We start from the raw sequence: 26,355 nt of genomic DNA on the forward strand, positions 1-26,355 counted from the left end.
ATCCCCTGGAGAAGGAGATGGCAGCCTCTCCAGTATTCTTACCTGGAGAATCCTATGGACAGAGGAGCCTGGTGGGCTATGGTTCATGAGGTTTCACAAAAGTCGGACAGGACCGAGTGACTAAACAACAGCAGCCCGTTTCCTCTACAGACTTCACTCTCCATCTTCTTCCATTCCTCTCTACAAACAGCTGAATCTGCCTTGGGCTTCATTCCCATGGTTTCCTCCGATGCCTTTGATTACCCGCTCTGAGCACTCAGCTGACTGTGTGACTGCCTGGCTCAACCCTTTTCTCTGGACATCAGCGGTATCAGTGCACATTTCTATTCCCCTAATGCATTGTCGGCATACAGAAAGCATTCCACCTGTCTACTGAATGAATGAGGGCCACAGCCACAGCCTGTCAGTATCTGATCCTGCTTCCTTACCTGATTTGGGGAAAGTCAGCAGTAAGACATCTTCGTCTTTAACAAGGAAACTCTCCTGCACCTCTCTCAGGAGTTCAGGTGAGTAACCCAGGCTTGGGAAGGGTATCCCTTCAAACCACACACACTTTCCTGTCATAATGATGAGCTCTTTCTACCTCTTGTGAGCCTTTTAGCCATAGTCACTGTTGGATTGGGAGATCCATTTTATAGTCAACATCGAACAATCATTAATCTCTCCCAGGTCGTTGATGAGTGTTCCTGTCCATAAAAAGAGAGGGTCACAAGATTGATAATATTGGGCAATCGTGAAGTCATTCAGAGAACATTCTGGTGTGACCTGAGTTTGACTTCATGGGAGGGAACCGGGAGTTTAGTAACAAGATGGAGGATGTAGACATGTGGTGGATTAAAAATGTATATCTTTAAGTTTATTATTTATTAGCTGCACCAGGTCTTCATTGGTGTGTGTGGGCTTTTCCTAGCTGCAGCAAGCAGAGGTTACTCTCTTTTTGCCAAGGTGGGGATCTAGGCAGCTGGGCTGAATATATAGCACAGGGGCTGAGTTGTGCATTGGCACGTGGAAACTTTCCGGACTGGGTATCGAACCTGAGTCCCTTGCATTGGCAGGCAGAATCCTAACCACTGGACCACCAGGGGAATCCTAAAAAAATATTTTAAATAAGGTTTGTTATATTTTTTCAACACTTTTAGATGTATAGGAAAATTGTAAAGATAGTGTAAAGACTTCTCATAGTCCATACATTATTAGGACTTCCTTAGTTTTTACATAATATCCTTTCTCTGGTCCAAGATCCCATCCCAGATGCTACATTACATTGGGTCTTCATGTCTCCTTAGGTCTTTCTTGGCTGCGATAGTTTCTCAGACTTTCCTTGTCTTTGATGACTTTGACAGTTTTGAGGATTACTGGTCAAGGATTTTGGGGAAGGTTGCTCTCTTTGGGTGTGCCCGATGTTTTTCTCCAAATTAGACTGGGTTTCTGGGTTTTGGAGAGAAGATCATGGAGGTAAAATACTAGTACAGTCACAACATTTAGAGGGTATTTACTATCAACCTGACATCTCAGTCATATTCGACTCTTTGGGATCCCATAGAATTCTCTAGACCAGAATACTGGAGTGGGTAGCTTTCCCCTTCTCCAGGGGATCTTCCCAACCCAGGGACCAAACCCAGGTCCCCACGTTGCAGGTGGAGCTTTACCAGCTGAGCCACATGGGGCTTTCCCTCATAGCTCAGTTGATAAAGAATCCACCTGCAATGCAGGAGACCTTGGTTTGATCCCTGGGTTGGGAAGATCCGCTGAAAAAGTGAATGGCTACCCACTCCAGTATTCTGGCCTGGAGAATTCCATGGACTCTATACTCCATGGGGTCAAAAGAGTCAGCCAGGGCTGAGTGACTTTCACTTTCACTGACATCTCATTTTAGATGTTGATTTTGATGACCTGGCAGAAGTAATGTTTGTTAGCTTTATGATTATACAGTGGAAGTGAGAAATAGATTTAATGGGCTAGATCTGATAGATAGAGTGCCTGATGAACTATGGACGGAGGTTCGTGACATTGTACAGGAGACAGGGATCAAGACCATCTCCATGGAAAAGAAATGCAAAAAAGAAAAATGGCTGTCTGAGGAGGCCTTACAAATAGCTGTGAAAAGAAGAGAAGGGAAAAGCAAAGGAGAAAAGGAAAGATATAAGCATCTGAATGCAGAGTTCCAAAGAATAGCAAGGAGAGATAAGAAAGCCTTCCTCAGTGATCAATGCAAAGAAATAGAGGAAAACAACAGAATGGGAAGGACTAGGGATCTCTTCAAGGAAATTAAAGATACCAAGGGAAGATTTCATGCAAAGATATGCTCGATAAAGGACAGAAATGGTATGGACCTAACAGAAGCAGAAGATATTAAGAAGAGGTGGCAAGAATACACAGAAGAACTGTACAAAAAAGATCTTCATGACCAAGATAATCACAATGGTGTGATCACTCACCTAGAGCCAGACATCCTGGAATATGAAGTCAAGTGGGCCTTAGAAAGCATCACTACAAACAAAGCTAGTGGAGGTGATAGAATTCCAGTTGAGCTATTTCAAATCCTGAAAGACGATGCTGTGAAAGTGCTGCACTCAATATGCCAGCAAATTTGGAAAACTCAGCAGTGGCCACAGAACTGGAAAAGGTCAGTTTTCATTCCAATCCCAAAGAAAGGCAATGCCAAAGAATGCTCAAATTACCACACAATTGCACTCCTCTCACACGCTAGTAAAGTAATGTTCAAAATTCTCCAAGCCAGGCTTCAGCAGTACGTGAACCGTGAACTTCCAGATGTTCAAGCTGGTTTTAGAAAAGGCAGAGGAACCAGAGATCAAATTGCCAACATCCGCTGGATCATCGAAAAAGCAAGAGAGTTCCAGAAAAACATCTATTTCTGCTTTATTGACTATGCCAAAACCTTCGACTGTGTGGATCACGATAAACTGTGGAAAATTCTGAAAGAGAGGGGAATACCAGACCACCTGACCTGCCTCTTGAGAAACCTATATGCAGGTCAGAAGCAACAATTAGAACTGGACATGGAGCAACAGACTGGTTCCAAATAGGAAAAGGAGTATGTCGAGGCTGTATATTGTCACCCTGCTTATTTAACTTCTATGCAGAGTACATCATGAGAAACGCTGGGCTGGAAGAAGCACAAGCTGGAATTAAGATTGCCAGAAGAAATATCAATAACCTCAGATATGCAGATGACACCACCCTATGGCAGAAAGTGAAGAGGAACTAAACCGCCTCTTGATGAAAGTGAAAGAGGAGAGTGAAAAAGTTGGCTTAAAGCTCAACATTCAGAAAACGAAGATCATGGCATCCGGTCCCATCACTTCATGGGAAATAGATGGGGAAACAGTGGAAACAGTGTCAGACTTTATTTCTCTGGGCTCCCAAATCACTGCAGATGGTGACTGCAGCCATGAAATTAAAAGACGCTTACTCCTTGGAAGGAAAGTTATGACCAATGTAGATAGCATATTCAAAAGCAGAGACATTACTTTGCCAACAAAGGTCCATCTAGTCAAGGCTATGGTTTTTCCAGTGGTCATGTATGGATGTGAGAGTTGAACTGTGAAGAAAGCTGAGTGCCAAAGAATTGATGCCTTTGAACTGTAGTGTTGGAGAAGACTCTTGAGAGTCCCTTGGACTGCAAGGAGATCCAACCAGTCCATTCTAAAGGAGATCCAACCAGTCCATTCTAAAGGAGATCAGTCCTGGGTATTCTTTGGAAGGAATGATGCTAAAGCTGAAACTCCAGTACTTTGGCCACCTCATGCGAAGAGTTGACTCATTGGAAAAGACTCTGATGCTGGGAGGGATAAAGGGCAGGAGGAGAAGGAGATGACAGAGGATGAGATGGCTGGATGGCATCACCGACTCGATGGATGTGAGTTTGAGTGAATTCTGGGAGTTGGTGATGGACAGGGAGGCCTGGCATGCTGCAATTCATGGGGTCACAAAGTGTCCGACATGACTGAGCGACTGAAATGAACTGAACTGAACTGAGATTTCCCCATGGTAAATTTACTCTCACCTTCTTCCTTTTTTTTTTTTTTTTAATTTTTTCTGGCCAGGCCTAATGGCATGTGGGAGCTTAGTTCTCTGATCAGAGATTGAACCCATACCCCTTGCTTTGGAAGCTCAGAGTCTTAACCACTGGACTGCCAAGGAAGTCCTTACCTTCCTTCCTTTTATGTGGGCATATTTAAAAGATGAAGTCTAGACCTGAAGATATTAATGAGAACATCTCCTGTAAACTCTAATTGAGGAATCTTTAAAAAATAATTGTCTGCTGCTGCTAAATCGCTTCAGTCGTGTCCAACTCTGCGACCCCATAGACGGCAGCCCACCAGGCTCCCTTGTCCCCTCCAGGCAAGAATACTGGATTGGGTTGCCATTTCCTTCTCCAATGCATTTAAGTAAAAAGTCAAAGTGAAGTCTCTCAGTGGTGTCCCACTCTTAGCGACCTCATGGACTGCAGCCTACCAGGCTCCTCCACCCATGGGATTTTCCAGGCAAGAGTACTGGAGTGGGGTGCCATTGCCTTCTCCGAATGATTGTCTGGTACCATTCAAATTGGGGGTGGAGGAGAAGGGGACGTCAGAGAATGAGATGGCTGGATGGCATCACTGACTCGATGGATGTGAGTCTGAGTGAACTCCGGGAGTTGGTGATGGACAGGGAGGCCTGGCGTGCTGCGATTCATGGGGTCGCAAAGAGTTGGACACGACTGAGTGACTGAACTGAACTGAACCATTCAAATTATCAAATGGTTATTTTAAAACAACCATAAGAAAAGAAAAACTAAAATATGGTCCAAAGAAATTAGAAGGGAGAATGTAAACTAAATCCTGGATTGATTCCTAAACCACAGAAAATGCTATTATTTTATTATTGGGACAGTTGACCACATTTGAATGCACACTGTGGATTAGAGAATAACATTGCATCAGTACTAATTTCCCTGATTTCTGTCATTTTTGTGTTTATAAAGGAAATATTCTTGATCTTAGAAAATATAAAATTTTTTAAAAATAATTGTATTTGTTTATTTTTAACTCTGCTGGGTCTTAGTTGCTGCCCAGGCTTTTTCTCTAGTTGTGGTGAGCAGGTTTCTCCTTGCTGTGGCTTCTCTTGTTGCGGAGCACGGGCTCTAGGGCCCGAGGGCTTCAGTAGTTGTGGCTCTCGGGCTCTGGAGCACTGGCTCAATAGTCGTGGCGCACGGGCTTAGTTGCTCTGGGACATATGGGATCTTCCCAGACTAGGGAGGAACCCTGTCTCTTGCATTGACAGGTGGATTCTTAACCACTGAGCCACCAGACAAATCTCATACACTGAAGTTTTGAGGGATAAAAGCAAAGGATTTCTGTAACTTACTGTCAAATGGCTGAAAAAGTTTATATTGTATATTAGAGTGAAAGAAATGAAAGCGTAATCTAGCAAATGTTGCAAAACATTCAGTGTCAGAGTCTTTGCAACCCCATGAATCGCAGCACGCCAGGCCTTGCTGTCCATCATCAACTCCCAGAGTTTACCCAAATTCATGTCCATCAAGTCGGTGATGCCATCCAGCCATCTCATCCTCTGTTGTCCCCTTCTCCTCCTGCCCCTGATCCCTCCCAGCATCAGGGTCTTTTCCAATGAGTCAACTCTTCGCACGAGGTGGCCAAAGTACTGGAGTTTCAGCTTCAACATCAGTCCCTCCAATGAACACCCAGGACTGATCTCCTTTAGGATGGACTGGTTGGATCTCCTTGCAGTCCAAGGGACTCTCAAGAGTCTTCTCCAGCACCACAGTTCAAAAGCATTAGTGATGGTAAATCTGTGTGAAGTTTGTATAAGAATTTTGTGTGTATTTCTTGCAAAATTTCCCTAAGTTTGAAGATAATTAAAAATGAAAATAAAAACTACGTAAATAGATGTAGTGATAATAAGCTGGAGGGAAATTGAGATACCATGGACTGAAATCTCTCACACTTTTTTTTTATACCAACCTAATTTTTAAAGAAATCTTTTTTTTTTTTTTTTTTGTGGCCACTTTGTGTAGCCTGTGGGATCTTAGTTCCCTGCTCAAGGATCTAACCCACAACTCCTGCATTGGAAGCACAGAGTTTTAACCACTGGACCACCAGGGAAGTCCCTGAAATCTCTCTTTCTAAGCATAAGGGTCAAGAACTTGCTTTAGACTCACAGGTATGGGGGTGAATTTAAATACCTAACTGCTTGGGAAGATCCAGTCCTTATTTGCCATTTCATCATTAACATACTGAGAATTTATGAAATGCTTCCAGGTTTTAAGGACTGGGCTGAGAGAATTCTCATATTGGCCACATTGAAAATGTATAATAGCAATTGTATTTTAAGGGTTCAGTTCAGTCAGTTGAGTCGCTCAGTCATGTGCAACTCTTTGTGACCCCATGGACTGTAGCATGCCAGGCCTCCCTGTCCCTCACCAATTCCTGGAGTTTACCCAAACTCATGTCCATTGATTCGATGATACCATCCGACCATCTCATCCTCTGTCATCCCCTTCTCATTCCCCCTTCAATCTTTCCCAGCATCAGGGTCTTTTCAGATGAGTCAGTTCTCCTCAGATGGCCACAGTATTGGAGTTTCAGCTTCAGCATCAGTCCTGGAAAGGACCTTAACACTTTCTAGCAAAAAAAAAACTGTAGCTATTTACTCTTTTACAGCCTGAGTCTATTTTTTTTTACAACTTCCTACCAAGTCCACATGTGATTTACTAATACCATAAAGTATCACTGTGCATAGCTGACATACCTGGGTGGTTTTCCTGTTTCCAGTAAAACCTAAAATCTGGTTTATCATGGCTTTTTGTTTTTTCCCCAGAGAAGTAAACTCAATAGTGCTTGGTGATTGATTAGTGATGAGGAGTAACTATGGGAAGTGATGAAGAAACTGAGGTTTTCTACTTGACTGGGAAGAGGGTGTGTCTCTTAGAAATTGCATTTGACTGCAAGTAGTAATGACTTTAAAAAGTAGAGACTTAGTTATCTCATGTGAGAGGAAACCTAGAGGTGGGCAGCCCAGACTAGTTCAGCATACTGAGAGATCATCTGTGACCCAGAATCCTTCTCTGTTTATGCTTTTCCATCCTTGGTGTATGACTCTGGTCCTAATACTGATAAGATTACTATTACTAATACTAATACTGCAACAGCTCCAAGCATCACTTCATTTCAGTCATTCACTTGCTCAGTCATGTCCAACTCTTTGTGACCCCATGGACCGCAGCACGCCAGGCCTCCCTGTCCATCAACAATTCCCGGAGTCCACCCAAACTCATGTCCATTGAGTCGGTGATGCCATCCAACTATCTCATCCTCTGTCATCCCCTTCTCCTCCTACCCTAAATCTTTCCCAGCATCAGGGTCTTTTCCAATGAGTCAGTTCTCCTCAGGTGGCCAAAGTATTAGAGTTTCAGCTTCAGCATCAGTCCTTCCGATGAACACCCAGGACTGATCTCCTTTAGGACGGACTGTTTGAATTTCTTTGCAGTCCAAGGGACTCTCAAGAGTCTTCTCCAACAACACATTTCAAAAGCATCAATTCTTCGGCACTCAGCTTTCTTTATAGTCCAACTCTCACATCTGTACATGACTACTGGAAAAATCAGAGCCTTGACTAGGCAGAACTCTGTTGGCAAAGTAATGTCTCTGGTTTTTAATATGCTGTCTAGATTGGTCATAACTTTCCTTCCAAGGAGTAAGTGTCTTTTAATTTCATGGCTGCAGTCACCATCTGCAGTGATTTTGGAGCCCCCTAAAAGAAAGTCAGCCACTGTTTCTACTGTTTCCCCATCTATTTGCCAGTAAGTGATGGGATCAAATGCCATGATCTTAGTTTTCTGAATGTTGAGCTTTAAGCCAACTGTTTCACTCTCTTCTTTCACTTTCATCAAGAGGCTCTTTAGAACTTCACAGTTTGTTGTATCCACACAGTCAAAGGCTTTAGTGTAGTCCATGAGGCAGAAGTAGATGTGTTCCTGGAATTCTCTTGGTTTTTCTATGATCCAATCGATGTTGGTACTTTGATCTCTGGTTTATCTGCCTTTTCTAAATCCAGCTCGAACATTGGGAAGTCCTCGGTTCACATACTGTTGACCCCTGGCTTGGAGAACTTTGAGCATTACTTTACTAGCATGTGAAATGAGTGCAACTGTGCGGTCGATTGAACAGTCTTTCTCAAAGGAGTGTTATGTAGGGTATGATACAGTTATGAATTCTAGTTAGGCTTTAACGTGGTTTTCTAAGGTTTGGGCATTATGGTTTCTCTTTGTCTCTGGTTTACATTTGGTTAATAGAACCCCTGGAATAATCTGTAGCTTTGTACTTAGTATGGCTATGGTGTGTACAAGCAGAATCTCAGGACTAGCACATACCTACTGAATACAATTGCATTTCAATCAGATCTTCAACTGGTTGCTGCTGCTGCTAAGTCACTTCAGTCATGTCTGACTCTGTGTGACCCCAGAGACGGCAGCCACCAGGCTCCCCCATCCCTGGGATTCTCCAGGCAAGAACACTGGAGTGGGTTGCCATTTCCTTCTCCAATGCAGGAAAGTGAAAAGTGAAAGTGAAGTCGCTCAGTTGTGTCCAACTCTTCACGACGCCATGGACTGCAGCCCACCAGGCTCCTCCGTCCATGGGATTTTCCAGACAAGAGTACTGGAGTGGGGTGCCATTGGTAAGTTAAAGTTTAATGAGTATTGATCAAGGCTATCTTGACTCCGTGCACTGACCTTGGCCTTGGACTTGAAGAAAGACCTGGGGAAGAGTTGGACAAAGAGGTGAGAAGTGATGAAACGTGGGCCTTCCTTATCTTTTAGTAGATTATACCCACTGCAAGCTCTACCCAAGGGGAGCGCTCCCCAATGGGCACAGATTGGATCCACTTGGGATCCCCCTTAGAATGAATCAGGCAGACAGTTTCCATCAACCAGTTCGTTTCTAGATAAAGAAAGGAAAATCATGGTCAGTCATTCTGTGCTTAGTCGCTCAGTCATGTCCAACTCTTTGCCACCTCATGGACTGTACCTACCAGACACCTCTGTCCATGGAGATTCTCCAGGCAAGAAGACTGGAGTGGGTTGCCATTTCCTTCTCTGGTCAGCCATTTCAATCTGACTCTTAAAAATTCTCATAAAGTATACAGATCATCCAAGGCACCATCTTAACCATTTTCAGAAGTACATTTCAGCTGGGCTAAGTGTATTTACACTGTTGTGTAACCAACCTCCAGAACTTTCTCATCTGGCAAAACCGAAACTTTGGACCCATTATGTAACAACTTTCCATTTGCTCCTCTTTCCAGTCCCTGCCAGTCTCTACCAACTATTCTACTTTTGGTTTCTGATAACCTCATTTATGTGGAATCATACAGTGTGGAATCTCATTTATGTGGAAATAAGTGTGGAATCTCACTTATTTCACTCAGGGTAATGTCTTCATAGTTTATCCATGTTGTCGCCTGAGTCAGAACTCATTCCTTTTTAAGTTGAATAGTGTTCTATTATATGTAGCTACTACATTTTGTTTCATCTGTCAGCACACATTTGGGTTACTTCCACCGTTTGGTTATTTATTGAATCCTGTGATACGTTATGTTCCCATTGCCCTTGATTTTTCCCTACCACACCACTTCTAAGGTCATCAGCCTTCCTTCTTGCCTAATCACAGTCCCTCAACGACCCCACCCCTCACAGATATATGATTCACATCCTTGTTGTCCCTTGGATTTGTCAGGCTTTTTCCAATTCCTGACCCCAATCCACGCTGATACCTTTATCAGAAACTATCCCTTTTCACAAAATAATTTCACGTTCATTCCTTTCATCTCAATATAGATATCATTTCTTCTACTTTTTTGTTTTTCGCTGAGATAATTGTGTTTTACTCCCTGCCCTCCCCCATTGATTATAACTAACAAATAAAAATGTATAAATTTAACATTGTCAATTCAAAAACAGTAGGGTCAACCTGGCAATACGAAACTCTCCATTGCTCCATTATATTATACAAGTAACTTGATAAGCCTTGTTCTTGCTAGCAGGGAGCTTATGGTCTCTTTAATACAAAGCAGAAATGTTAAGAGAAATAGAATGAAGATATACTTTACATAGAAATGCATATGATGTATTTTTAAAGTATGATATATATAAATATCAAGGAAAATAAATATGGTTTAAAGAGAAAAGAAAAAGAATGTAGGCCTGCCCTGGTGGCTAAGAATCTGCCTGCCAATGCAGGGGACACGGGTTCCATCCTTGGTCCAGGAGGATTCCACCTGCTAAGGGCAACTAAGCACGTGCACCACAGTGACTGAGCCGCACGCTCCACCCACTGCAGCTCTGCAGTCTGTGCACCACAACAGGAGAAGCTGCCCGCCGCAGCTAGAGAGCAGACCACTCAGCCATGGAGATCCAGCACGGCCAAAAATAAGTAATAATAATCAAAAGGTAAAAATCAAATTTCTTGGGAAAAATGTATATCTTTAAGGTATACATGTTAATTTGATATATGTACACATTGTGAGGGATTCACGGTGGCTCAGTGGTGAAGAATCCACCTGCCAATGTAGGAGGTTCGATCCCTGGGTGGGGAAGATCCGCTGGAGAAGGAAATGACAACCCATTCCAGTATTCTTGCCTGGAGAATCCCAAAGACAGAGGAGCCTGGTGAGCTGCAGTCCATGGGGTTCCAAAAGAATCGGATATGACTTATAAACTAAACAACAACAATAACACCATTGTGAAATGACCACCACAATCAAACTAATTAACATAGACATCATCTCAAATAATTACCTCCCTCCCCCATTTCTTCTATAGACTTCCCTGGCCAGCCATCTCCTTCCACTCCTCTCTGCAAACACCTGAATCTGCCTTGTGATTCACTCCCGTGGGTTCCCCTGATGCCTTAGGTTATCCCTCTGAGCACTCAGCTTATTGTGTAACTGCCTATCTAGATCCTTTTCTCTGAAAGCCAGTGGCTGTTGCTGTTGAGTTGTTCCATCATGTCCGACTCTTCATGACCCTGTGTACTGCAGCACGCCAGGCTTCCCTGTCCTCAACTATGCCCCAGAGTTTGCTCAAACTCATGTCCATTGAGTCAGTGGAGCCATCCAATCATCTCATCCTCTGTTGCCCCCTTCTCCTCCTGCCCTCAATCTTTCCCAACGTCAGGGTCATTTCCAATGAGTCAGCTCTTCAGCAGTATCAGTGCACATTTCTATTCCCCCAACGCATTGTCGGCATACAGAAGTCCCGCCTGTCTGCTGAATGAATGAGGAAGCCTTTCTCAGCATCTGGTCCTGCTTCCTTACCTGATTGGGGGTAAGTCAGCAGTAAGACATCCTCATCTTTAATAATAAAATCCTCCTGCACCTCTCTCAGGTGTTCAGATGGGAATTCCATGCTCAGGAAGGGTATCCCTTCAAACCACACACACTCTCCTGTCACGACAATGAGATCTTTGTATCTCTCGTGGGTGTTTCAGCCTCAGCATAGTCACTGTTGGACTGGGAGATCCATTTTATAATCAACATCAAACAATCATTAATCTTTCCCAGTTCACTGAGGACTGTGCCTACTGATGCAAAGAGAGGGTCACAAGACTGACAATATTTGGAAGTCGTTCAGAGAACATTCTGGATTAACCTGAGTTTGGCGTCATGGGAGGAAACCAGGAGTTTAGTAACAAGACGGAGGGTGCAGACGTGGCTAATTAAGAAAATACATTTGAGTTTATTCTTTTTTTAATGAATCACTTTGATAAGTGCTGTTTTTTAAAATTTATATATTTATTTTTTTGGCTGCTGTGAGTCTTCATTGCCGTGTGCGGGCTTTCTCTAGTCGCAGCCAGCAGGGGTTACGCTCTTGTTGCGGAGCACTGGCTCTAGGCAGCTGGGCTGAATATGTGGCACAGGGGCTCAGTTGGCCCATGGCATGTGGAAACTTCCTGTGTCCCTGCATTGGCAGGCAGGATCCTAACCACTGGACCACAAGCATAGCCTGAAAAAATATTTTAAATAAGCTTTATTATTATTTTGTACAACATTTTTAGAAGTATAGGAAAATAGTAAAGAGAGTATAAAGAATTCTGATAGTCCATATTTTATTCAGATTTTGTTAGTTTTTACCTAATATCCTTTCTCTGGTCCAAGATCCCATCCCAGACACGACATTACATTGGGTCTTCATGTCTCCGTAGGTCTCTCTTGGTTGTGACAATTTCTCAGACTTTCCTTGTCTTTGATGACCTTGACAATTTTGAGGATGACTGGTCAGATATTTTGGAGAAGGTCCCTCTCTTGGGGTGTACTCCATGATCTTCTGATAATTAGACTGGGTTTCTGGGTTTTGGAGATGATGATCATGGAGGTGAAATACTATTATAGCCCCAACATTTCAAGGGCTTTCACTATCAACCTGACAACTCACCATTGACCTTGATCACTTGGCCGAGCTAATGTTTGTTAGATTTCCCCACAGTAAATTTACTCTCTCTCCTTTTTTCTTTTTTGTTTGTTTTTGGCCATGCCAGGAGGTATGTGGCATCCTAGTTCCCTGATTAGGGATTGAATTCTGTGCATCTTGATTTGGAAGCTTGGCGTCTTAACCACTGGACTACCAGAGAAGTCTCTTGCTTGCTTCCTTCCTTTTTTGGGGGGCATATTTAAAACGTGAAGTCTAGACCTGAAGGTATGAATGAGAACATATTGTGTAAACTCTAATTGGGGAAGCTGTACAGAATAATTGTCTCGTACCATTCAAATTATCAAATTGTTATTAAAAAAATAAAACCCTAAGAAAAGAAAAGCTGAGGATATGGTCCAGAGAAAGGAGAAGGGAGAATGTAGACTAAATCCTAGATTGAATCCTGAGCCACAGAAGATGCTATCGTTTTATTATTGAGACGGCTGACACATTCTTACATGTTTTATTTTACAAAGTTTATCTATTTGTGGCTGTGCTGAATCTTTGTTGCTGTGTACAGGCTTTCTCCAGTGGCACTGACTGGGGCCTAGTCTCTAGTTGCGGTGTGCAGGCTTCTCTTGTTGCCGAGCGTGTGCTCTAGAGCTTGGGCTCAGCGGTTGTGGTGCATGGGCTCAGTTACCTGCATCTGGTGGGCAACTAATCAAACCTGTGTCCCCTACATTGGCAGGCAGATTCTTAACGACTAGACCATCAGGGAAGCCCTCGATCAATTCCCTTCTGTCTGCTTGACATGGAAATCCTCGTTAATTTAGTAGAATGACCAGTGCTTTACTGTTTTCATATGCTTAGTGGTCATACTCATTTACACTTCTGCCTGCTTGGAACAAATTCCCGCTTTGTCTTCTCTCCCAGTTCATCTTCCATGAAGTTCATGAGCAATAATACTGCTCTATTTTCTATAACAGATATGCCTGGTGGCTCAAATGGCAAAGAATCTGCCTGCAATGCAGGGGACCCAGGTTCAATCACTGGGTCAGGAAGATCCCCTGGAGACGGAGATGGCAGCCCTCTCCAGAATTTTTACCTGGAGAATCCCATGGACAGAGGAGCCTGGTGGGCTATAGTTTATGGGCTTTCACAAAGAGTCGGACAGTACTGAGCGACTAAACAACAGCAGCCCATTTCCTCTACAGACTTCACTCTGCGTCTTCTTCCACTCCTCTCTACAAACAGCTGAATCTGCCTTAGGCTTCATTCCCATGGTTTCCTCCGATGCCTTTGATTACCTGCTCTGAGCACTCAGCTGACTGTGTAACTGCCTGGCTCAATCCTTTTCTCTGGACATCAGCGGTATCAGTGCACATTTCTATTCCCCTAATGCATTGTCAGCATACAGAAAGCATTCCACCTGTCTACTGAATGAATGAGGGCCACAGCCACAGCCTGTCAGTATCTGATCCTGCTTCCTTACCTGATTTGGGGAAAGTCAGCAGTAAGACATCTTCGTCTTTAACAAGGAAACTCTCCTGCACCTCTCTCAGGAGTTCAGGTGAGTAATCCAGGCTTGGGAAGGGTATCCCTTCAAACCACACACACTTTCCTGTCATGACGATGAGCTCTTTCTACCTCTTGTGAGCCTTTTAGCCGTAGTCATTGTTGGACTGGGAGATGCATTTGTAGTTAACACCGAACAATCATTAATCTCTCCCAGGTCATTGATGTGTGTGCCTGCCCAGAAACAGAGAGGATCAAAAGATTGATAATATTGGGCAACCATGAAGTCATTCAGAGAGCATTCTGGGGGTAACCTGAGTTTGACATTACGGGTGGGAACCAGGAGTTTAGTAACAAGATGGAGTGTATAGACATGAGGTGAATTAAAAATGGGTATCTTTCAGTTCAGTTGCTCGGTGTCTCTGACTCTTCACAACCCTATGGACCACAGCTCACCTGGCCACCCTGTCCATCACCAACTCCCGGAGTTTACTCAAACTCATCTCAATTGAGTCAGTGATGCTATCTAACCATCTCATCCTCTGTCATCCCCTTCTCCTCCTGCCTTCAATCTTTCCCAGCTTCAGGGTCTTTTCAGATGAGTCAGTTCTCCTCAGGTGGCCAAAGTATTGGGGTTTCAGCTTCAACATCAGTCCTTCCAATGAACACTCAGGACTGATCTCCTTTAGGATGGACTGGTTGGATCTCCTTGCAGTCCAAGGGACTCTCAAGAGTCTTCTCCAACACCACCACAGTTCAAAAGCATCAATTCTTTGGCACTCAGCTTTCTTTATAGTCCAACTCTCACATTCATACATGACTACTGGAAAAAACTATAGCCTTGACAAGACGGACCTTTGTTGGCAAAGTAATGTCCCTGCTTTTTAATATGCTGTCTAGGTTGGTCATAACTTTCCTTCCAAAGAATAAATGTCTTTTAATTTCATGGCTGCAGTCACCATCTGCAGGGATTTTGAAGCTCAAAAAAAATAAAGTCAGCCACAGTTTTTACTGTTTCCCCATCTATTTGCCATGAAGTGATGGGCCAGATGCCATGATCTTTGTTTTCTGAATGTTGAGTTTTACCAACTTTTTCACTCTCCTCTTTCACTTTCAAGAAGTTCTTGAGTTCTTCTTTACTTTCTGCTATAAGGGTGGTATCATCTGCATATCCGAGGTTATTGATATTTCTTCCGGCAACCTTGATTCCAGCTTGTGCTTCCTCCAGCCCAGCGTTTCTCATGATGTACTCTGCATATAAGTCAAAGAAGCAGGCTGACAATATTCAGCCTTGACATACTCCTTTTCCTATTTGGAACCAGTCTGTTGTTCCATGTTCAGTTTGAATTGTTGCTTCCTGACCTGCATACAGATTTCTGAATCAGGTCAGGTGGTCTGGTATTCCCATCTCTTTCACAGTTTTTCACAGTTTATTGTGATCCACACAGCAAAGACTTTGGCATAGTCAATAAAACAGAAATAGATGTTTTTCTGGAACTCTCTTGCTTTTTCGATGATCCAGCAGATGTTGGAAATTTGATCTCTGGTTCCTCTGCCTTTTCTAAAACCAGCTTGAACATCTGGAAGTTCACGGTTCAGGTATCGCTGAAGCCTGGCTTGGAGAATTTGGAGCATTACTTTACTAGTGTGTGAGATGAGTGCAATTGTGCAGTAGTTTGAGCATTCTTTGGCATTGTCTTTCTTTGGGATTGGAATGAAAACTGACCTTTTCCAGGCCTGTGGCCACTGCTGAGTTTTCCAAATTTGCTGGCATATTGAGTGCAGCACTTTCACAGCACCATCCTTTAGGATTTGAAATAGCTCAACTGGAATTCCATCACCTCCACTAGCTTTGTCCATAGTAATGCTTCCTAAGGCCCACCTGACTTTACATTCCAGGATGTCTGGCTCTAGCTGAGTGATCACACCATTGTGATTATCTGGGTCGTGAAGATCTTTTTTGTACAGTCCTTCTGTGTATTCTTGCCTCCTCTTCTTAATATCTCCTGCTTCTGTTGGGTCCATACCATTTCTGTCCTTTGCTGAGCCCATCTTTACATGACATGTTCCATTGGTATCTCTAATTTTCTTGAAGAGATCTCTAGTCTTTCCCATTTTATTGTTTTCCTCTATTTCTTTGCACTGATCACTGAGGAAGGCTTTCTTGGCTCTCCTTGCTATTCTTTGGAACTCTGCATTCAAATGGGTATATCTTTCCTTTTCTCCTGTGCTTTTCCCTTCTCTTCTTTACACAGCTATTTGTAAGGCCTCCTCAGACAGCCATTTTGCTTTTTTGCATTTGTTTTCCTTGGGGATGGTCTTTATCCCTGTCTCCTATACAATGTCACAGACCTCCGTCCATAGTTCATCAGGCACTCTGTCTGTAAGATCTAGTCCCTTAAATGTATTTCTCACTTCCACTGTATAATCATAAGGGATTCGATTTAGGCGATACCTGAATGGTCTAGTGGTTTTCCCTACTTTCTTCCATTTAAGTCTGAATTTGGCAATAAGGAGTTCATGATTGGAGCCACAGGCAGTTCCTGGTCTTGTTTTTGCTGACTGTATAGAGCTTCTCCACCTTTGGCTGCAAAGAATATAACCAACCTGATTTTGGTGTTGGCCATTTGGTGATGTCCATGTGTAGAGTCTTCTCTTGTGTTGTTGGAAGAGGGTGTTTGCTATGACCAGTGTGTTCGCTTAGCAAAAGCCTATTGGCCTTTGCCCTGCTTCATTCTGTACTCCAAGGCCAAATTTGCCTGTTACTCCAGACGTTTCTTGACTTTCTACTTTTGCATTCCAGTTCCTGGATATTAGTTCTAAAACTATCTTTAAGAATTACTTATTTACTGGCTGCAGTAGAGCTTCATGGCTGTGTGTGGGCTTTTTCTAGCTTGGGCTCTAGGCGGTTGGGCTGAACATGAGCCACAGGGGCTTGGTTGTTCCATGGCATGTGGGAACTTCCCGGACCAGTTATTGAACCTGTGTCTCTGGCATTGGCAGGCAGAATCCTAACCACTGGACCACCAGGGAAATCCTTAAAAAATATTTTAAATAAGCTTTGCTATTTTTTTCAACACTTTTAGATGTATAGGAAAATTGTAAATAATTCTCATAGTCCACACTTTATTCAGATTTCCTTAGTTTTACCTAATATCCTTTCTCTGGTACAAGATCCCATCCCAGACTCTACGTTACCTTGGATCTTCGTCTCCTTAGGTCTCTCTTCACTGTGACAGTTTCTCAGACTTTCCTTGTCTTTGATGACTTTGACAGTTTTGAGGATTACTGGTCAGGTATTTTGGAGAAGGTACCTCTCTTGGGGTGTGCCCAATGTTTTTCTCTGAATTAGACTGGGTTTCTGGGTACTGGAGAGAAGATCACGGAGGTAAAATACTAGTACAATCACAACATTTAGAGGGTATTTACTGTCAACCTGACATCTCATTGTTGATGTTGACTTTGATCACCTGGCAGAAGTAATGTTCGTTAGATTTACCCATGGTAAATGTACGCTCCCCTTCTTCCTTTTTTTTAAAATTGTTTTGGCCATGCCGCATGTGGGATCTTAGTTCTCTGATCAGAGATTGAATCTGTACCCCTTGCTTTGGGAGCTCAGAGTCTTAACCACTGGACTCCCAGGGAACTCCTTACCTTCCTTCCTTTTTATGTCTGCATATTTAAAACATGAAGTCTAGACCTGAAGGTATTAATGAGAACATATTCTGTGAACTCTAACTGAGGTTCGTCTTTAAAACCATTGTCTGGAACCATTTAAATGATCAAATTGTTACTAAAAGACAAAGCTGAGGATATGTTCCAGATAGAGGAGAATGTAAACTAAATCCTGGATTGACTCCTCAACCAGAGAAAATGCTATGATTTTATTATTGGGACAGTTGACCACATTTGAATGCACACTGTGGATTAGAGAATAACATTGCATCAATACAAACCTCCCTGACTTCTATCATTTTTGTGTGATTATAAGTGAAATATTTTTGATCTTAGAAAATAAATTTTTAAAAGATAATTGTACTTATTTTTGACTCTGCTGGGTCTTAGTTGCTGCCCAGGCTTTTTCTCTAGTTGCAGTGAGCAGGTTTCTCCTTGCTGTGGCTTCTCTTGTTGCGGAGCACGGGCTCTAGGGCCCGAGGGCTTCAGTAGTTGTGGCTCCCGGGCTCTGGAGCACAGGCTCAATAGTCGTGATGCACGGGCTTAGTTGCCCTGTGACATGTGGGGTATTTGCAGACCAGGGATGGAATCCATGTCTTCTGCATTGACAAGTGGATTCTTAACCACTGAGCCACCGGAGAAGCCCCATACACTGAAGTTTTGAGGGATAAAAGGAAAGGATTTCTGTAACTTACTCTCAAATAGCTGAAAAAGTTTATCTTGTATATGAGAGTGAAAGAGATGAGAGCATATTCTAGTAAATGTTGCAAAAGATAACTGTTGGTAAATCTGTGTGAATTATGTACAAGGATTTTCTGTGTATTTCTTGCAAGATTTCCCTAAATTTGAAGAAAATTAAAAAAAGTTGCTCAGTCATGTCCAACTCTTTGTGACCCCATGGGCTACACAGTCCATGGAATTCTCCAGGCCACAATACTGGAGTGAGTAGCCTATCCCTTCTCCAGGGGATCTTCCTGACCCAAGAATCAAGCAGGGTTCTCCTGCATTGCAGGAGGGTTCTTTACCAATTGAGCTATCAGTGAAGCCCTTAAAAAATCAAAATAAAACTAAATAAATTGATGTAGTGATCATAAGCTAGAGGGAAATTGAGATACCATGGACCGAAATCTCTTAGTTTTTTTTTTTTTATAGGAACCTAATTTTAAAAGAAATTTATTATTATTATTATTATTGACCACTCTGTGTAGCCTGTGGGATCTTAGTTCCCTGTGCAGGGATCAGACTCACACCCCCTGCATTGGAAGCACAGAGTTTTAATCGCTGGATCACCAGGGAAGTCCCTGAAATCTGTCATTTTAAGCAAAAGAGTCAAAAACTTGCTTTAGACTCACAGGTATGGGGGTGAATTTAAATACCTAACTACACGGCAGAATCCAGTTCTTATTTGCCATTTCATCATTAACATACTGAGAATTTATGAAATGCTTCCAGGTTTTAGGGGCTGAGCTGAGAGAATTCTCTTTTTGGCCACATTGAAATTCTATAATAGCAATTGTTATTTTACAGGTCCCACATTCTATCACCCAGTGGAGGACTCTAGGATTCAAGGCTTCCCACAGTCACACAATGAGCAAAAGGAAGAATGCCCGCTTCTGAAATACTGACTCCAGAAGTAATTAAAGAAACATCTAGATTGCTATTATTTCCTGGTGGGCTTCAGTCAGCTAAAATTAAGACCATCCAGGGCTTCTCTACCATATCCATATAGGACTACTAGAAACACCATAGTTTTGACTCTACAGATGTAAGAGTTGGACCATAAAGAAGGCTGAGCCCCAAAGAATTGATGTTTTCGAATTGTGGTGCTTCTGTGCTGCAGAAGACTCTTGAGAGTCCCTTGGACAGAAGGAGATCAATCCAGTCAATCCTAAGGAAATCAGCTCTGAATACTCATTAGAAGACTGATACTGAATTGAAGCTCCAATACTTTGACCACCTGATGTGAAGAGCCGATCATTGGAAAAGACTCAGCTGCTGGGAAAGATTGAGGGCAAAAGGAGGAAGGGGCATCAGAGGATGAGATGGTTAGATTGCATCACAGACTCAATGGACATGCATTTAAGCCAACTCGCAGAAAGTCGGTGACAGAGGACCCTGCGTGCTGCAATTCATGGGGTCACAAAGTGTCGGACACAGTTTAGTGACTGAACAACAACAACGATGATTCTTATGTTATTTCTTGACCACTCTTGTGAATGAGATGAAACACTAGAAACATGTTTTGAAAGCTGGGATACCACAGAGTGAATGAGGGGTACTCTGATAACTTTAACAGTCAGGTCCTCAAAGATGCAGAGATTTAATCAATTGAGGCACCAGGATGAGACAACAGGTTTCATGCAATTACTCCCAGTCATTCACATGTATGAGGACAGGAGAACAAATATCATTGTCCATATAGGATCCAGAAGTTTTTGATCATTATTTCCATGGGAACAGATCTTGAGGAAGGTCTGCCATCTTCTCCTGGAATAGTTTATCAAAGGTTTCAGCTTGGGCCACCGTGAAGTAATTTTTCTAGTCCCCAGTCACGCCTGAGAAACATAAAATAGAGACTCACGTCAGATCTAGAGGGTAGGTCTCCAGACTCCAATACATGTCTTCTAGATCTATTTCTTTTAATGTATTGCTATTAAGTAGTACACAACACATTCTTATCTGTTTTATTTTATTGATTTACAAAAGTTTATTTATTTGTGGCTGTGAAGAGTCTTTGTTGCTGTGCATCGGCTTTCTCCAGTTGCAGCAAGCACGGGCTACTCTCTAGATGCGGTGTGTGGGCGTCTCGTTGCCGAGCGTGTGCTCTAGAGCTTGGCCTCAGCAGTTGTGGTGCATGGGCTCAGTTGCCTGCAGCCAGTGGGCAACTAATCAAACCTGTGTCCCATGCATTGTCAGGCAGATTCTTAACCACTAGACTACCGGGGTCCAGCCCCGGTTGGATCCAGGGATATCCTCAGGAGGACGGCGCTGGCGACTGAAAGAATAGATAAAAGGGGAGAGACAGAGGCTTGATCTGACTGGTTTACATGGGAAACCAATAAAGTTTGTGACACCGAACTTGTTCTGACCACGGAGGCCGCAGGCGCCCTCTCGTAAGCTGAAGGTGCCCCACCTTAGGCACCTTCTCGAGTGGGTCTTAGAAGCCCAGGCAGGTAAGTGGTCTCAGAGAGCCCCCACGCTCCATTCAGTCATCCTGAAGGAAGAACAGAGAAGAAAAGGAGAGAAAAGGAAGAAAGACCGACACAGGGAGACCAAGCCTGATGAGCAAGGCCCATAGCTTTATTTTCAAAGGGAGCTTATATACCTTAAGTTGTGCATAGAGGATAATAGGGGGTGTAAAGTCATGCAAAGTCGGCAGTCCTTGATCCTTATCGAGACCAGGCTTTCTTTTCTGCAAACTTATCAGATACAAATGCTTTAGGTGATTTACATCATCTTCTGGCCAGGAGGCCTATTAACATTTTATGACTCTTTGTTCTGATACCCAGAAAACTGATTTTCTCTAAAAATAATTTTTCTAAAGTTTGGCTCCACTCTCCCAAAGCACTAGATAAAGTTGCATTCCCAAAGGGCAAAGGTGCCGTGGGCTGTAGCAAGGAAAGAATTTATTACCTCAAGGTCTACTGTTGTTAACACCAAGGCCACTACTTATTTTTTCTATTTTTTCTATATACCAACTATATTAATTAATAGACTCCCAGGGACACAGTGGGTAAGTGATATGGAAACTTGGCAGCAAGCATTAGCTCAACAATGAAATCCTCTACTAGTTCTATTCTAATAATCTCTAACTCCGGGAGAGGCTCTATACTATTTGAATATCTTAAGCTTCCCGTGCCTCTTGCGGTTGGGAGACTGTAAACAATCATATGGGTAGCTGTAGGAGTCCGGATAAACCTGTCAGGCAAGTTAGAGAGCCATCTGAGGGGTTTGGATTGAAACACTCCTATTATGCCCAGGAGGCTTATTAACTAGAGCTCTAAGTTGATTTCCTTCAGAGAAACGTGGTCGGGGATAGCCGCACCCACCCCCCCGCCCCGCCCCGTTAATGTCAGAGGAGTTGGTGAAAGTCGTAAAATAGTAAAACAGACAGATTCTGGTTTTGGGGTAGATGCTCAAGCAGATCCAGGGGGCCCCTCGAGTCCTGACTCGCCTTGCCCGTCAGGGCTCTCGCGGATGACCTTGTCATGGGTGGGAACTCCCGTGCTGGCTCCCGGCACTAGACCATCAGGGAAGTCCTGGATCGATTTCCGTCTGTCTGTTTGACGTGGAAATCCTAGTCAATATAGCAGAATGACCAATGGTTTGTTTTTATATACCTAGTGGTCATATTGATTTACACTTCTGCCTGCTTAGAACAACTTCCTGCCTTCTCTTCTCTCCCAGCTCATCTTGTGTGAAATTCATCAGCAATAATACTGCTCTGTTTTCTATAACAGATCTTCCCTGGTGGCTCAAATGGTAAAGAATCTGCTTGCAGTTCAGGAGACCCAGGTTCAGTCCCTGGATTGGGAAGATCCCCTGGAGGAGGGCATGGCAACCCAGTCCATTATTCTTGTCTGGAGAATCTCATGGACAGAGGAGCCTGGCAAGTTACAGTGCATGGGATTTGTAATAACCAGTGTCTAGCCACTTTTTACAACTTCTATTTCTACCACCTCCATCCAAGCCAACACCATTTCTCACCTGCATTATTGTATTAGATGTCTAACTAGGCTTCTCTGCTTTTTAAAAGTTGTTTATTATTTATTTGGTCATGCCATTATTTGTTTTGCAGCCAAATAACCAAGACATTAAATAGAAACAATATTGTAACAAGTTCAATAAACTTCAAAATGGTCCACACCAAAACAAATGAACCCTTAAAATAATAAACTCTCTCAAAAACCTGCAGCCCACATCAATACTCTAAAAAGAAATGCCCTGATAAGGGCTCACAAGAGACGATCTCAAGTGATGAGCATTTTAAGCTGATACATTCAAACAGTCCCTACTCCCAATGGTTAGTGCCCTGTTATAAGCCAAGAATAATCTCTACATAGTCTGATCCATTTTGAAGGCAGAATGTTTTCTTTTACCTTTTCTCAAAAGTTCTCCATTCTCTTCTAAATACTGACCCTTCAGGAGGGAAGAATTGGACATATTGTTTTCTTTCATGGCCTGGAAAGAACTGTTCTTGAGGACTGAGTTCAGTTCTTCTGGTTCTAGCTTCTTGCCCAGGAATTGGCAGATCTTCTCCACAGTGCTCCTCGTGTCCCAGAAGAAGAGAAAATCTGAGAGATTATGTGAAAAAGCAAGAACATAGGAAAGGAGATGTGGGGGAGGAGACCGCAGACAGAGGAGGGGGAGAGGGGAGAGGAAAAGAGGAAAGAAATGTAGAGATGTGAGTAGGGATAGAGTTGGAGGAGTCCAGAGTGGGTGAACTGGGAGATTGACATTGAAACATAGACACTGTCGATACTAAGTAAAGAATAGGTAACCTATGAGAACCTACTGTAAGCACAGAAAACTCTAGTCAATGCTCTGTGGTGACCTAAATGGGAAGAAAATTTAAGAAACGAAGGGATATATGCATAGATGTGAGAGTTGGACTATTAAGAAAACTGAGCACTGAAGAATTGATGCTTTTGAGCTGTGGTGTTGGAGAAGACTCTTGAGAGCCCCTTGGACTGCAAGGAGATCCAACCATTCCATTCTAAAGGAGATCAGTCCTGGGTGTTCACTGGAAGGACTGATGTTGAAGCTGAAACTCCAATACTTTGGCCACCTGACGCAAAGAGTTGACTCATTTGAAAAAACCCTGATGCTGGGAAAGATTGAAGGCAGGAGGAGAAGGGGACGACAGAGGATGAGACAGTTGGATGGCATCACCGTCTCAATGGACATGGCTTTGGGTGAACTCCGGGAGTTGGTGATGGACAGGGAGGCCTGGCGGACTGCAGTTCATGGGGTTACAAAGACTCTGACATGTCTGAGCGACTGAACTGAACTGAATCGGCATAGGTATAGCTGATTCACTTTACTGTACAGTAGAAACTATATATTCTGTAAGGAACTATATACTTCAATAAAATTTTTGAGAAATTTAAAAATGACTTAGAGAAAGGTTGAAAAAAATAGATGGAAGGACCATGATGGATTTCTCAGTATAGTTGAACTCAGGACACCTTAAAACACCAAAATGCTGGGTTTTCAAAGAGACTTAAGAAGGGCTTCTAGACAGTTATGATCAGGATTAGGCAAGAGAGTTTCAGGGAGAACCTGACCAAAATATAAGGATTTGATTTCAAGTCTTGGCTATGTGCCCAAATAATGCTGTTTTTCACAGCTATCATTTGAATAACACAAGAGAGCTTTACCATATCTTCTTATTTATTATATCAATACTTGGCTCATGATCTTCAGAGATTATGATAAGAAAATGGATTTTATAACCAGAGAGGCTTTGCTTTGAATCAGACTTTCCTCTTAAAGCTATAATGCTTTGATTTTTTTTTCTTTATTCCATGAGCATTTACCATGGTCTACTAAGAAATCATACACCTGAAAAAAAATAATAAAAACAACAACAATAACATGGAACAAACAAAACAAAAATCCTAACAAAAATGAAACAAAGTGCTTCCCTGGTGGCTCAGTGGATGAGATTCTGCCTTTCAGTGCAGGAGACATGGGTTCGATCCCTGGTCTGGGAAGATCCCATGTACCTCGGAGCAACTCAGCCCATGTGGCATAACTATGAAGCCTGTGCTCTAGAATCCGGGCACCGCAACTCCTCAGCCTGCACACCTGGAGCCTGTGCCCCACAACAAGAGAAGCCACCGCAGTGAGAAGCCCATGCCCCGCAACAAAGAGTAGCCCCCACTCACCGCAGCGGGGGAAAGCCTGAGGACAGCCGTGAAGACCCAGCACAGCCAATACATAAATAAAATTCTTTTGTAAAAAAGCCCTTCCGCTTATGGTGAAACAAAGAAAACCACGTGAGGAAAGGGAGCATGGAGCTTTGAAGTGTCAACCAGAAATAAGGCAATGAAAACCAGGTATTGCTATTCTCACTCCTATTGACTACAGACTAAGCTTTGAGAAAGTGGGAGACACAGGCCAATGGAGGGAAGGTGGAGGGAGTGCAGATGGTGGTGAGAGAGAGTGTGTTGACTCTAAGAGCAATCGTTACCCATTTCATCTCTTCATAGCTCAGTATCAGGAAGTTCTCCTTGTTTCTCATGGACATCCAGCCCCAAGTGTGGTCGAACCACGATCCAAATACCACTGCATGGAGGGGAGGCAGAAAGAGTGAGCGGATGACACGCGGAATGAAAGCAGGGATCCATACACTATGTTCACTCTGTGGGCACAGTTACTAGCACAATGCCGGGCACATCTACACTTGCTATAACTGGTATCCAACACCACACATTTGCCCTTTAACAAGCCTAATGCCTTTGCAGCAGGTTTTGTATACAGATTTCAAGGGTCTGTAAGGAGATCTTGTCTAGAGAGCCAGGGGTCTGAAAAGTGGTGGGTTTTTTTTTGGCCCTAATCTGTTCAGCCTTTAGATATTTTGCTTGTTAGGTACGTTCTCACAACACTCTCTTTTCCCCTCCCTGTCATTTTTCCTTCATTGTTGCTGTTGGAATTATTATTCCTTGGGAAACTGACTCAGTTTCCAAGACAGGGAATAGCTTCCGTATTGCAGTGCACACACTTAGTTGCCCCATGGCATGTGGGATTTTCCCAGACCAGGGATCGAACCCATGTCGCCTGCCTTGGCAGGCAGATTCTGAACCACTGGACCACCAGGGAAGTCTTCTTGCTCTTTTTCTGAAAGACTAGCCTGAAGCAAAGCAGGAGATATGGCTGAAGAGCTCACTCAGGATCAGCTCAATAAAAACTATGACCTCAATGTGATACTAGGTTCATCACATAGTTTTGAGAAAAACTGCAACACCTCAATTATCTGAGAATGCTTAGGAGTTCTGCATAATTAAAAGTATAGAGGGCTTTCCCTGCTGGTCCAGTGGCTAAGACTCTGTGCTGCAATTCAGGGGGCCAGGGTTCTATCCTTGGTCAGGGAACTAGATCCCACATGCTGCAATGAAAGAACCCCCAAGCCACAACTAAGATGCAAGAATTCACCTTCTGCATCTAAGACTTGATGCAGCCAGATACATAAAAAATTAACTTTAAAAAAGTATAGAGGTCCTGGGTGCATGCGTGCTAAGTCACTTCAGTCGTGTCCGACTCTCTGCGAGACCAGGGACTGTAGCCTGCCAGGCTCCTCTGTCTATGGGATTCTCCTGGCAAGAATACTGGAGTGGGTTGTCATGGCCTCCTCCAGGAGATCTTCCCGACCCAGGGACAGAACTTGCATCTCCTGTACTACAGCCAGATTCTTTACCCACTGAGCACCCTGGGAAGCCCATAAAGGTCCTGGCGTAATGCATACAGTTTTTAAACACAGAGGATAAGAGAATGAAGGGACTTTTTGAGAGATGCACCCATAAATGGTGGAAAGTCAGGACTGTAGTATTCAGGAAGCCAATGAAAGTTGACTTTCAGAAAGTCCCCTGACTTTCACAAATTTAGGAGAGTACAGGACAAAAATGTGAATGCTTTGTGTTAGTATTAGGTCACGGAGATTCAGAAGAGAGCTAGGATAGTTTCTGATGGGGCAAACAAAAGGGCTGGTTGAAGTCCTTCTGCTTTACAAGGTA

The 26,355-nt window shown here is 43.2% G+C and overlaps 1 protein-coding gene and 1 long non-coding RNA gene across 6 annotated transcripts in view; one reads left to right on the forward strand and one right to left on the reverse strand.

Moving 5' to 3' along the window:
- LOC109572833 (sulfotransferase 2A1-like) overlaps positions 1–11,658 on the reverse strand; it is a 28,552-nt gene extending 16,894 nt beyond the window's left edge. Inside the window, exons 1-2 of one of the 4 annotated variants that reach the window (XM_070771370.1) lie at positions 11,338–11,644; positions 8,756–8,963 (exon numbers count right to left, since the gene is read on the reverse strand). Coding sequence is in view for 2 of the 4 variants with exons in the window: in XM_019979953.2 (XP_019835512.2) it covers positions 429–564 (136 nt within the window). In the remaining 2 variants the exon portion in view is untranslated. Of the gene's footprint in view, positions 1–428; positions 1,660–8,755; positions 8,964–11,337 lie in introns of those variants that run through there. The other 3 variants (XM_019979954.2, XM_019979953.2, XM_070771371.1) reach the window with 3 other exon arrangements.
- LOC139177157 (uncharacterized) lies at positions 11,221–24,536 on the forward strand. Of its 2 annotated transcripts, XR_011561638.1 has the most exons (4): positions 11,221–11,347; positions 13,417–14,000; positions 19,148–20,215; positions 22,081–24,536. It is a non-coding gene; the product is annotated as an uncharacterized lncRNA (long non-coding RNA). The 2 variants fall into 2 exon arrangements; XR_011561637.1 differs by lacking the exon at positions 22,081–24,536 and having other exon boundaries at positions 19,148–21,684.
- Positions 24,537–26,355: the final 1,819 nt, after the last annotated feature.

Source organism: Bos indicus, chromosome 18 (assembly GCF_029378745.1).
Source record: "Bos indicus isolate NIAB-ARS_2022 breed Sahiwal x Tharparkar chromosome 18, NIAB-ARS_B.indTharparkar_mat_pri_1.0, whole genome shotgun sequence".
Classification (NCBI taxonomy): Eukaryota; Metazoa; Chordata; class Mammalia; order Artiodactyla; family Bovidae; genus Bos; species Bos indicus.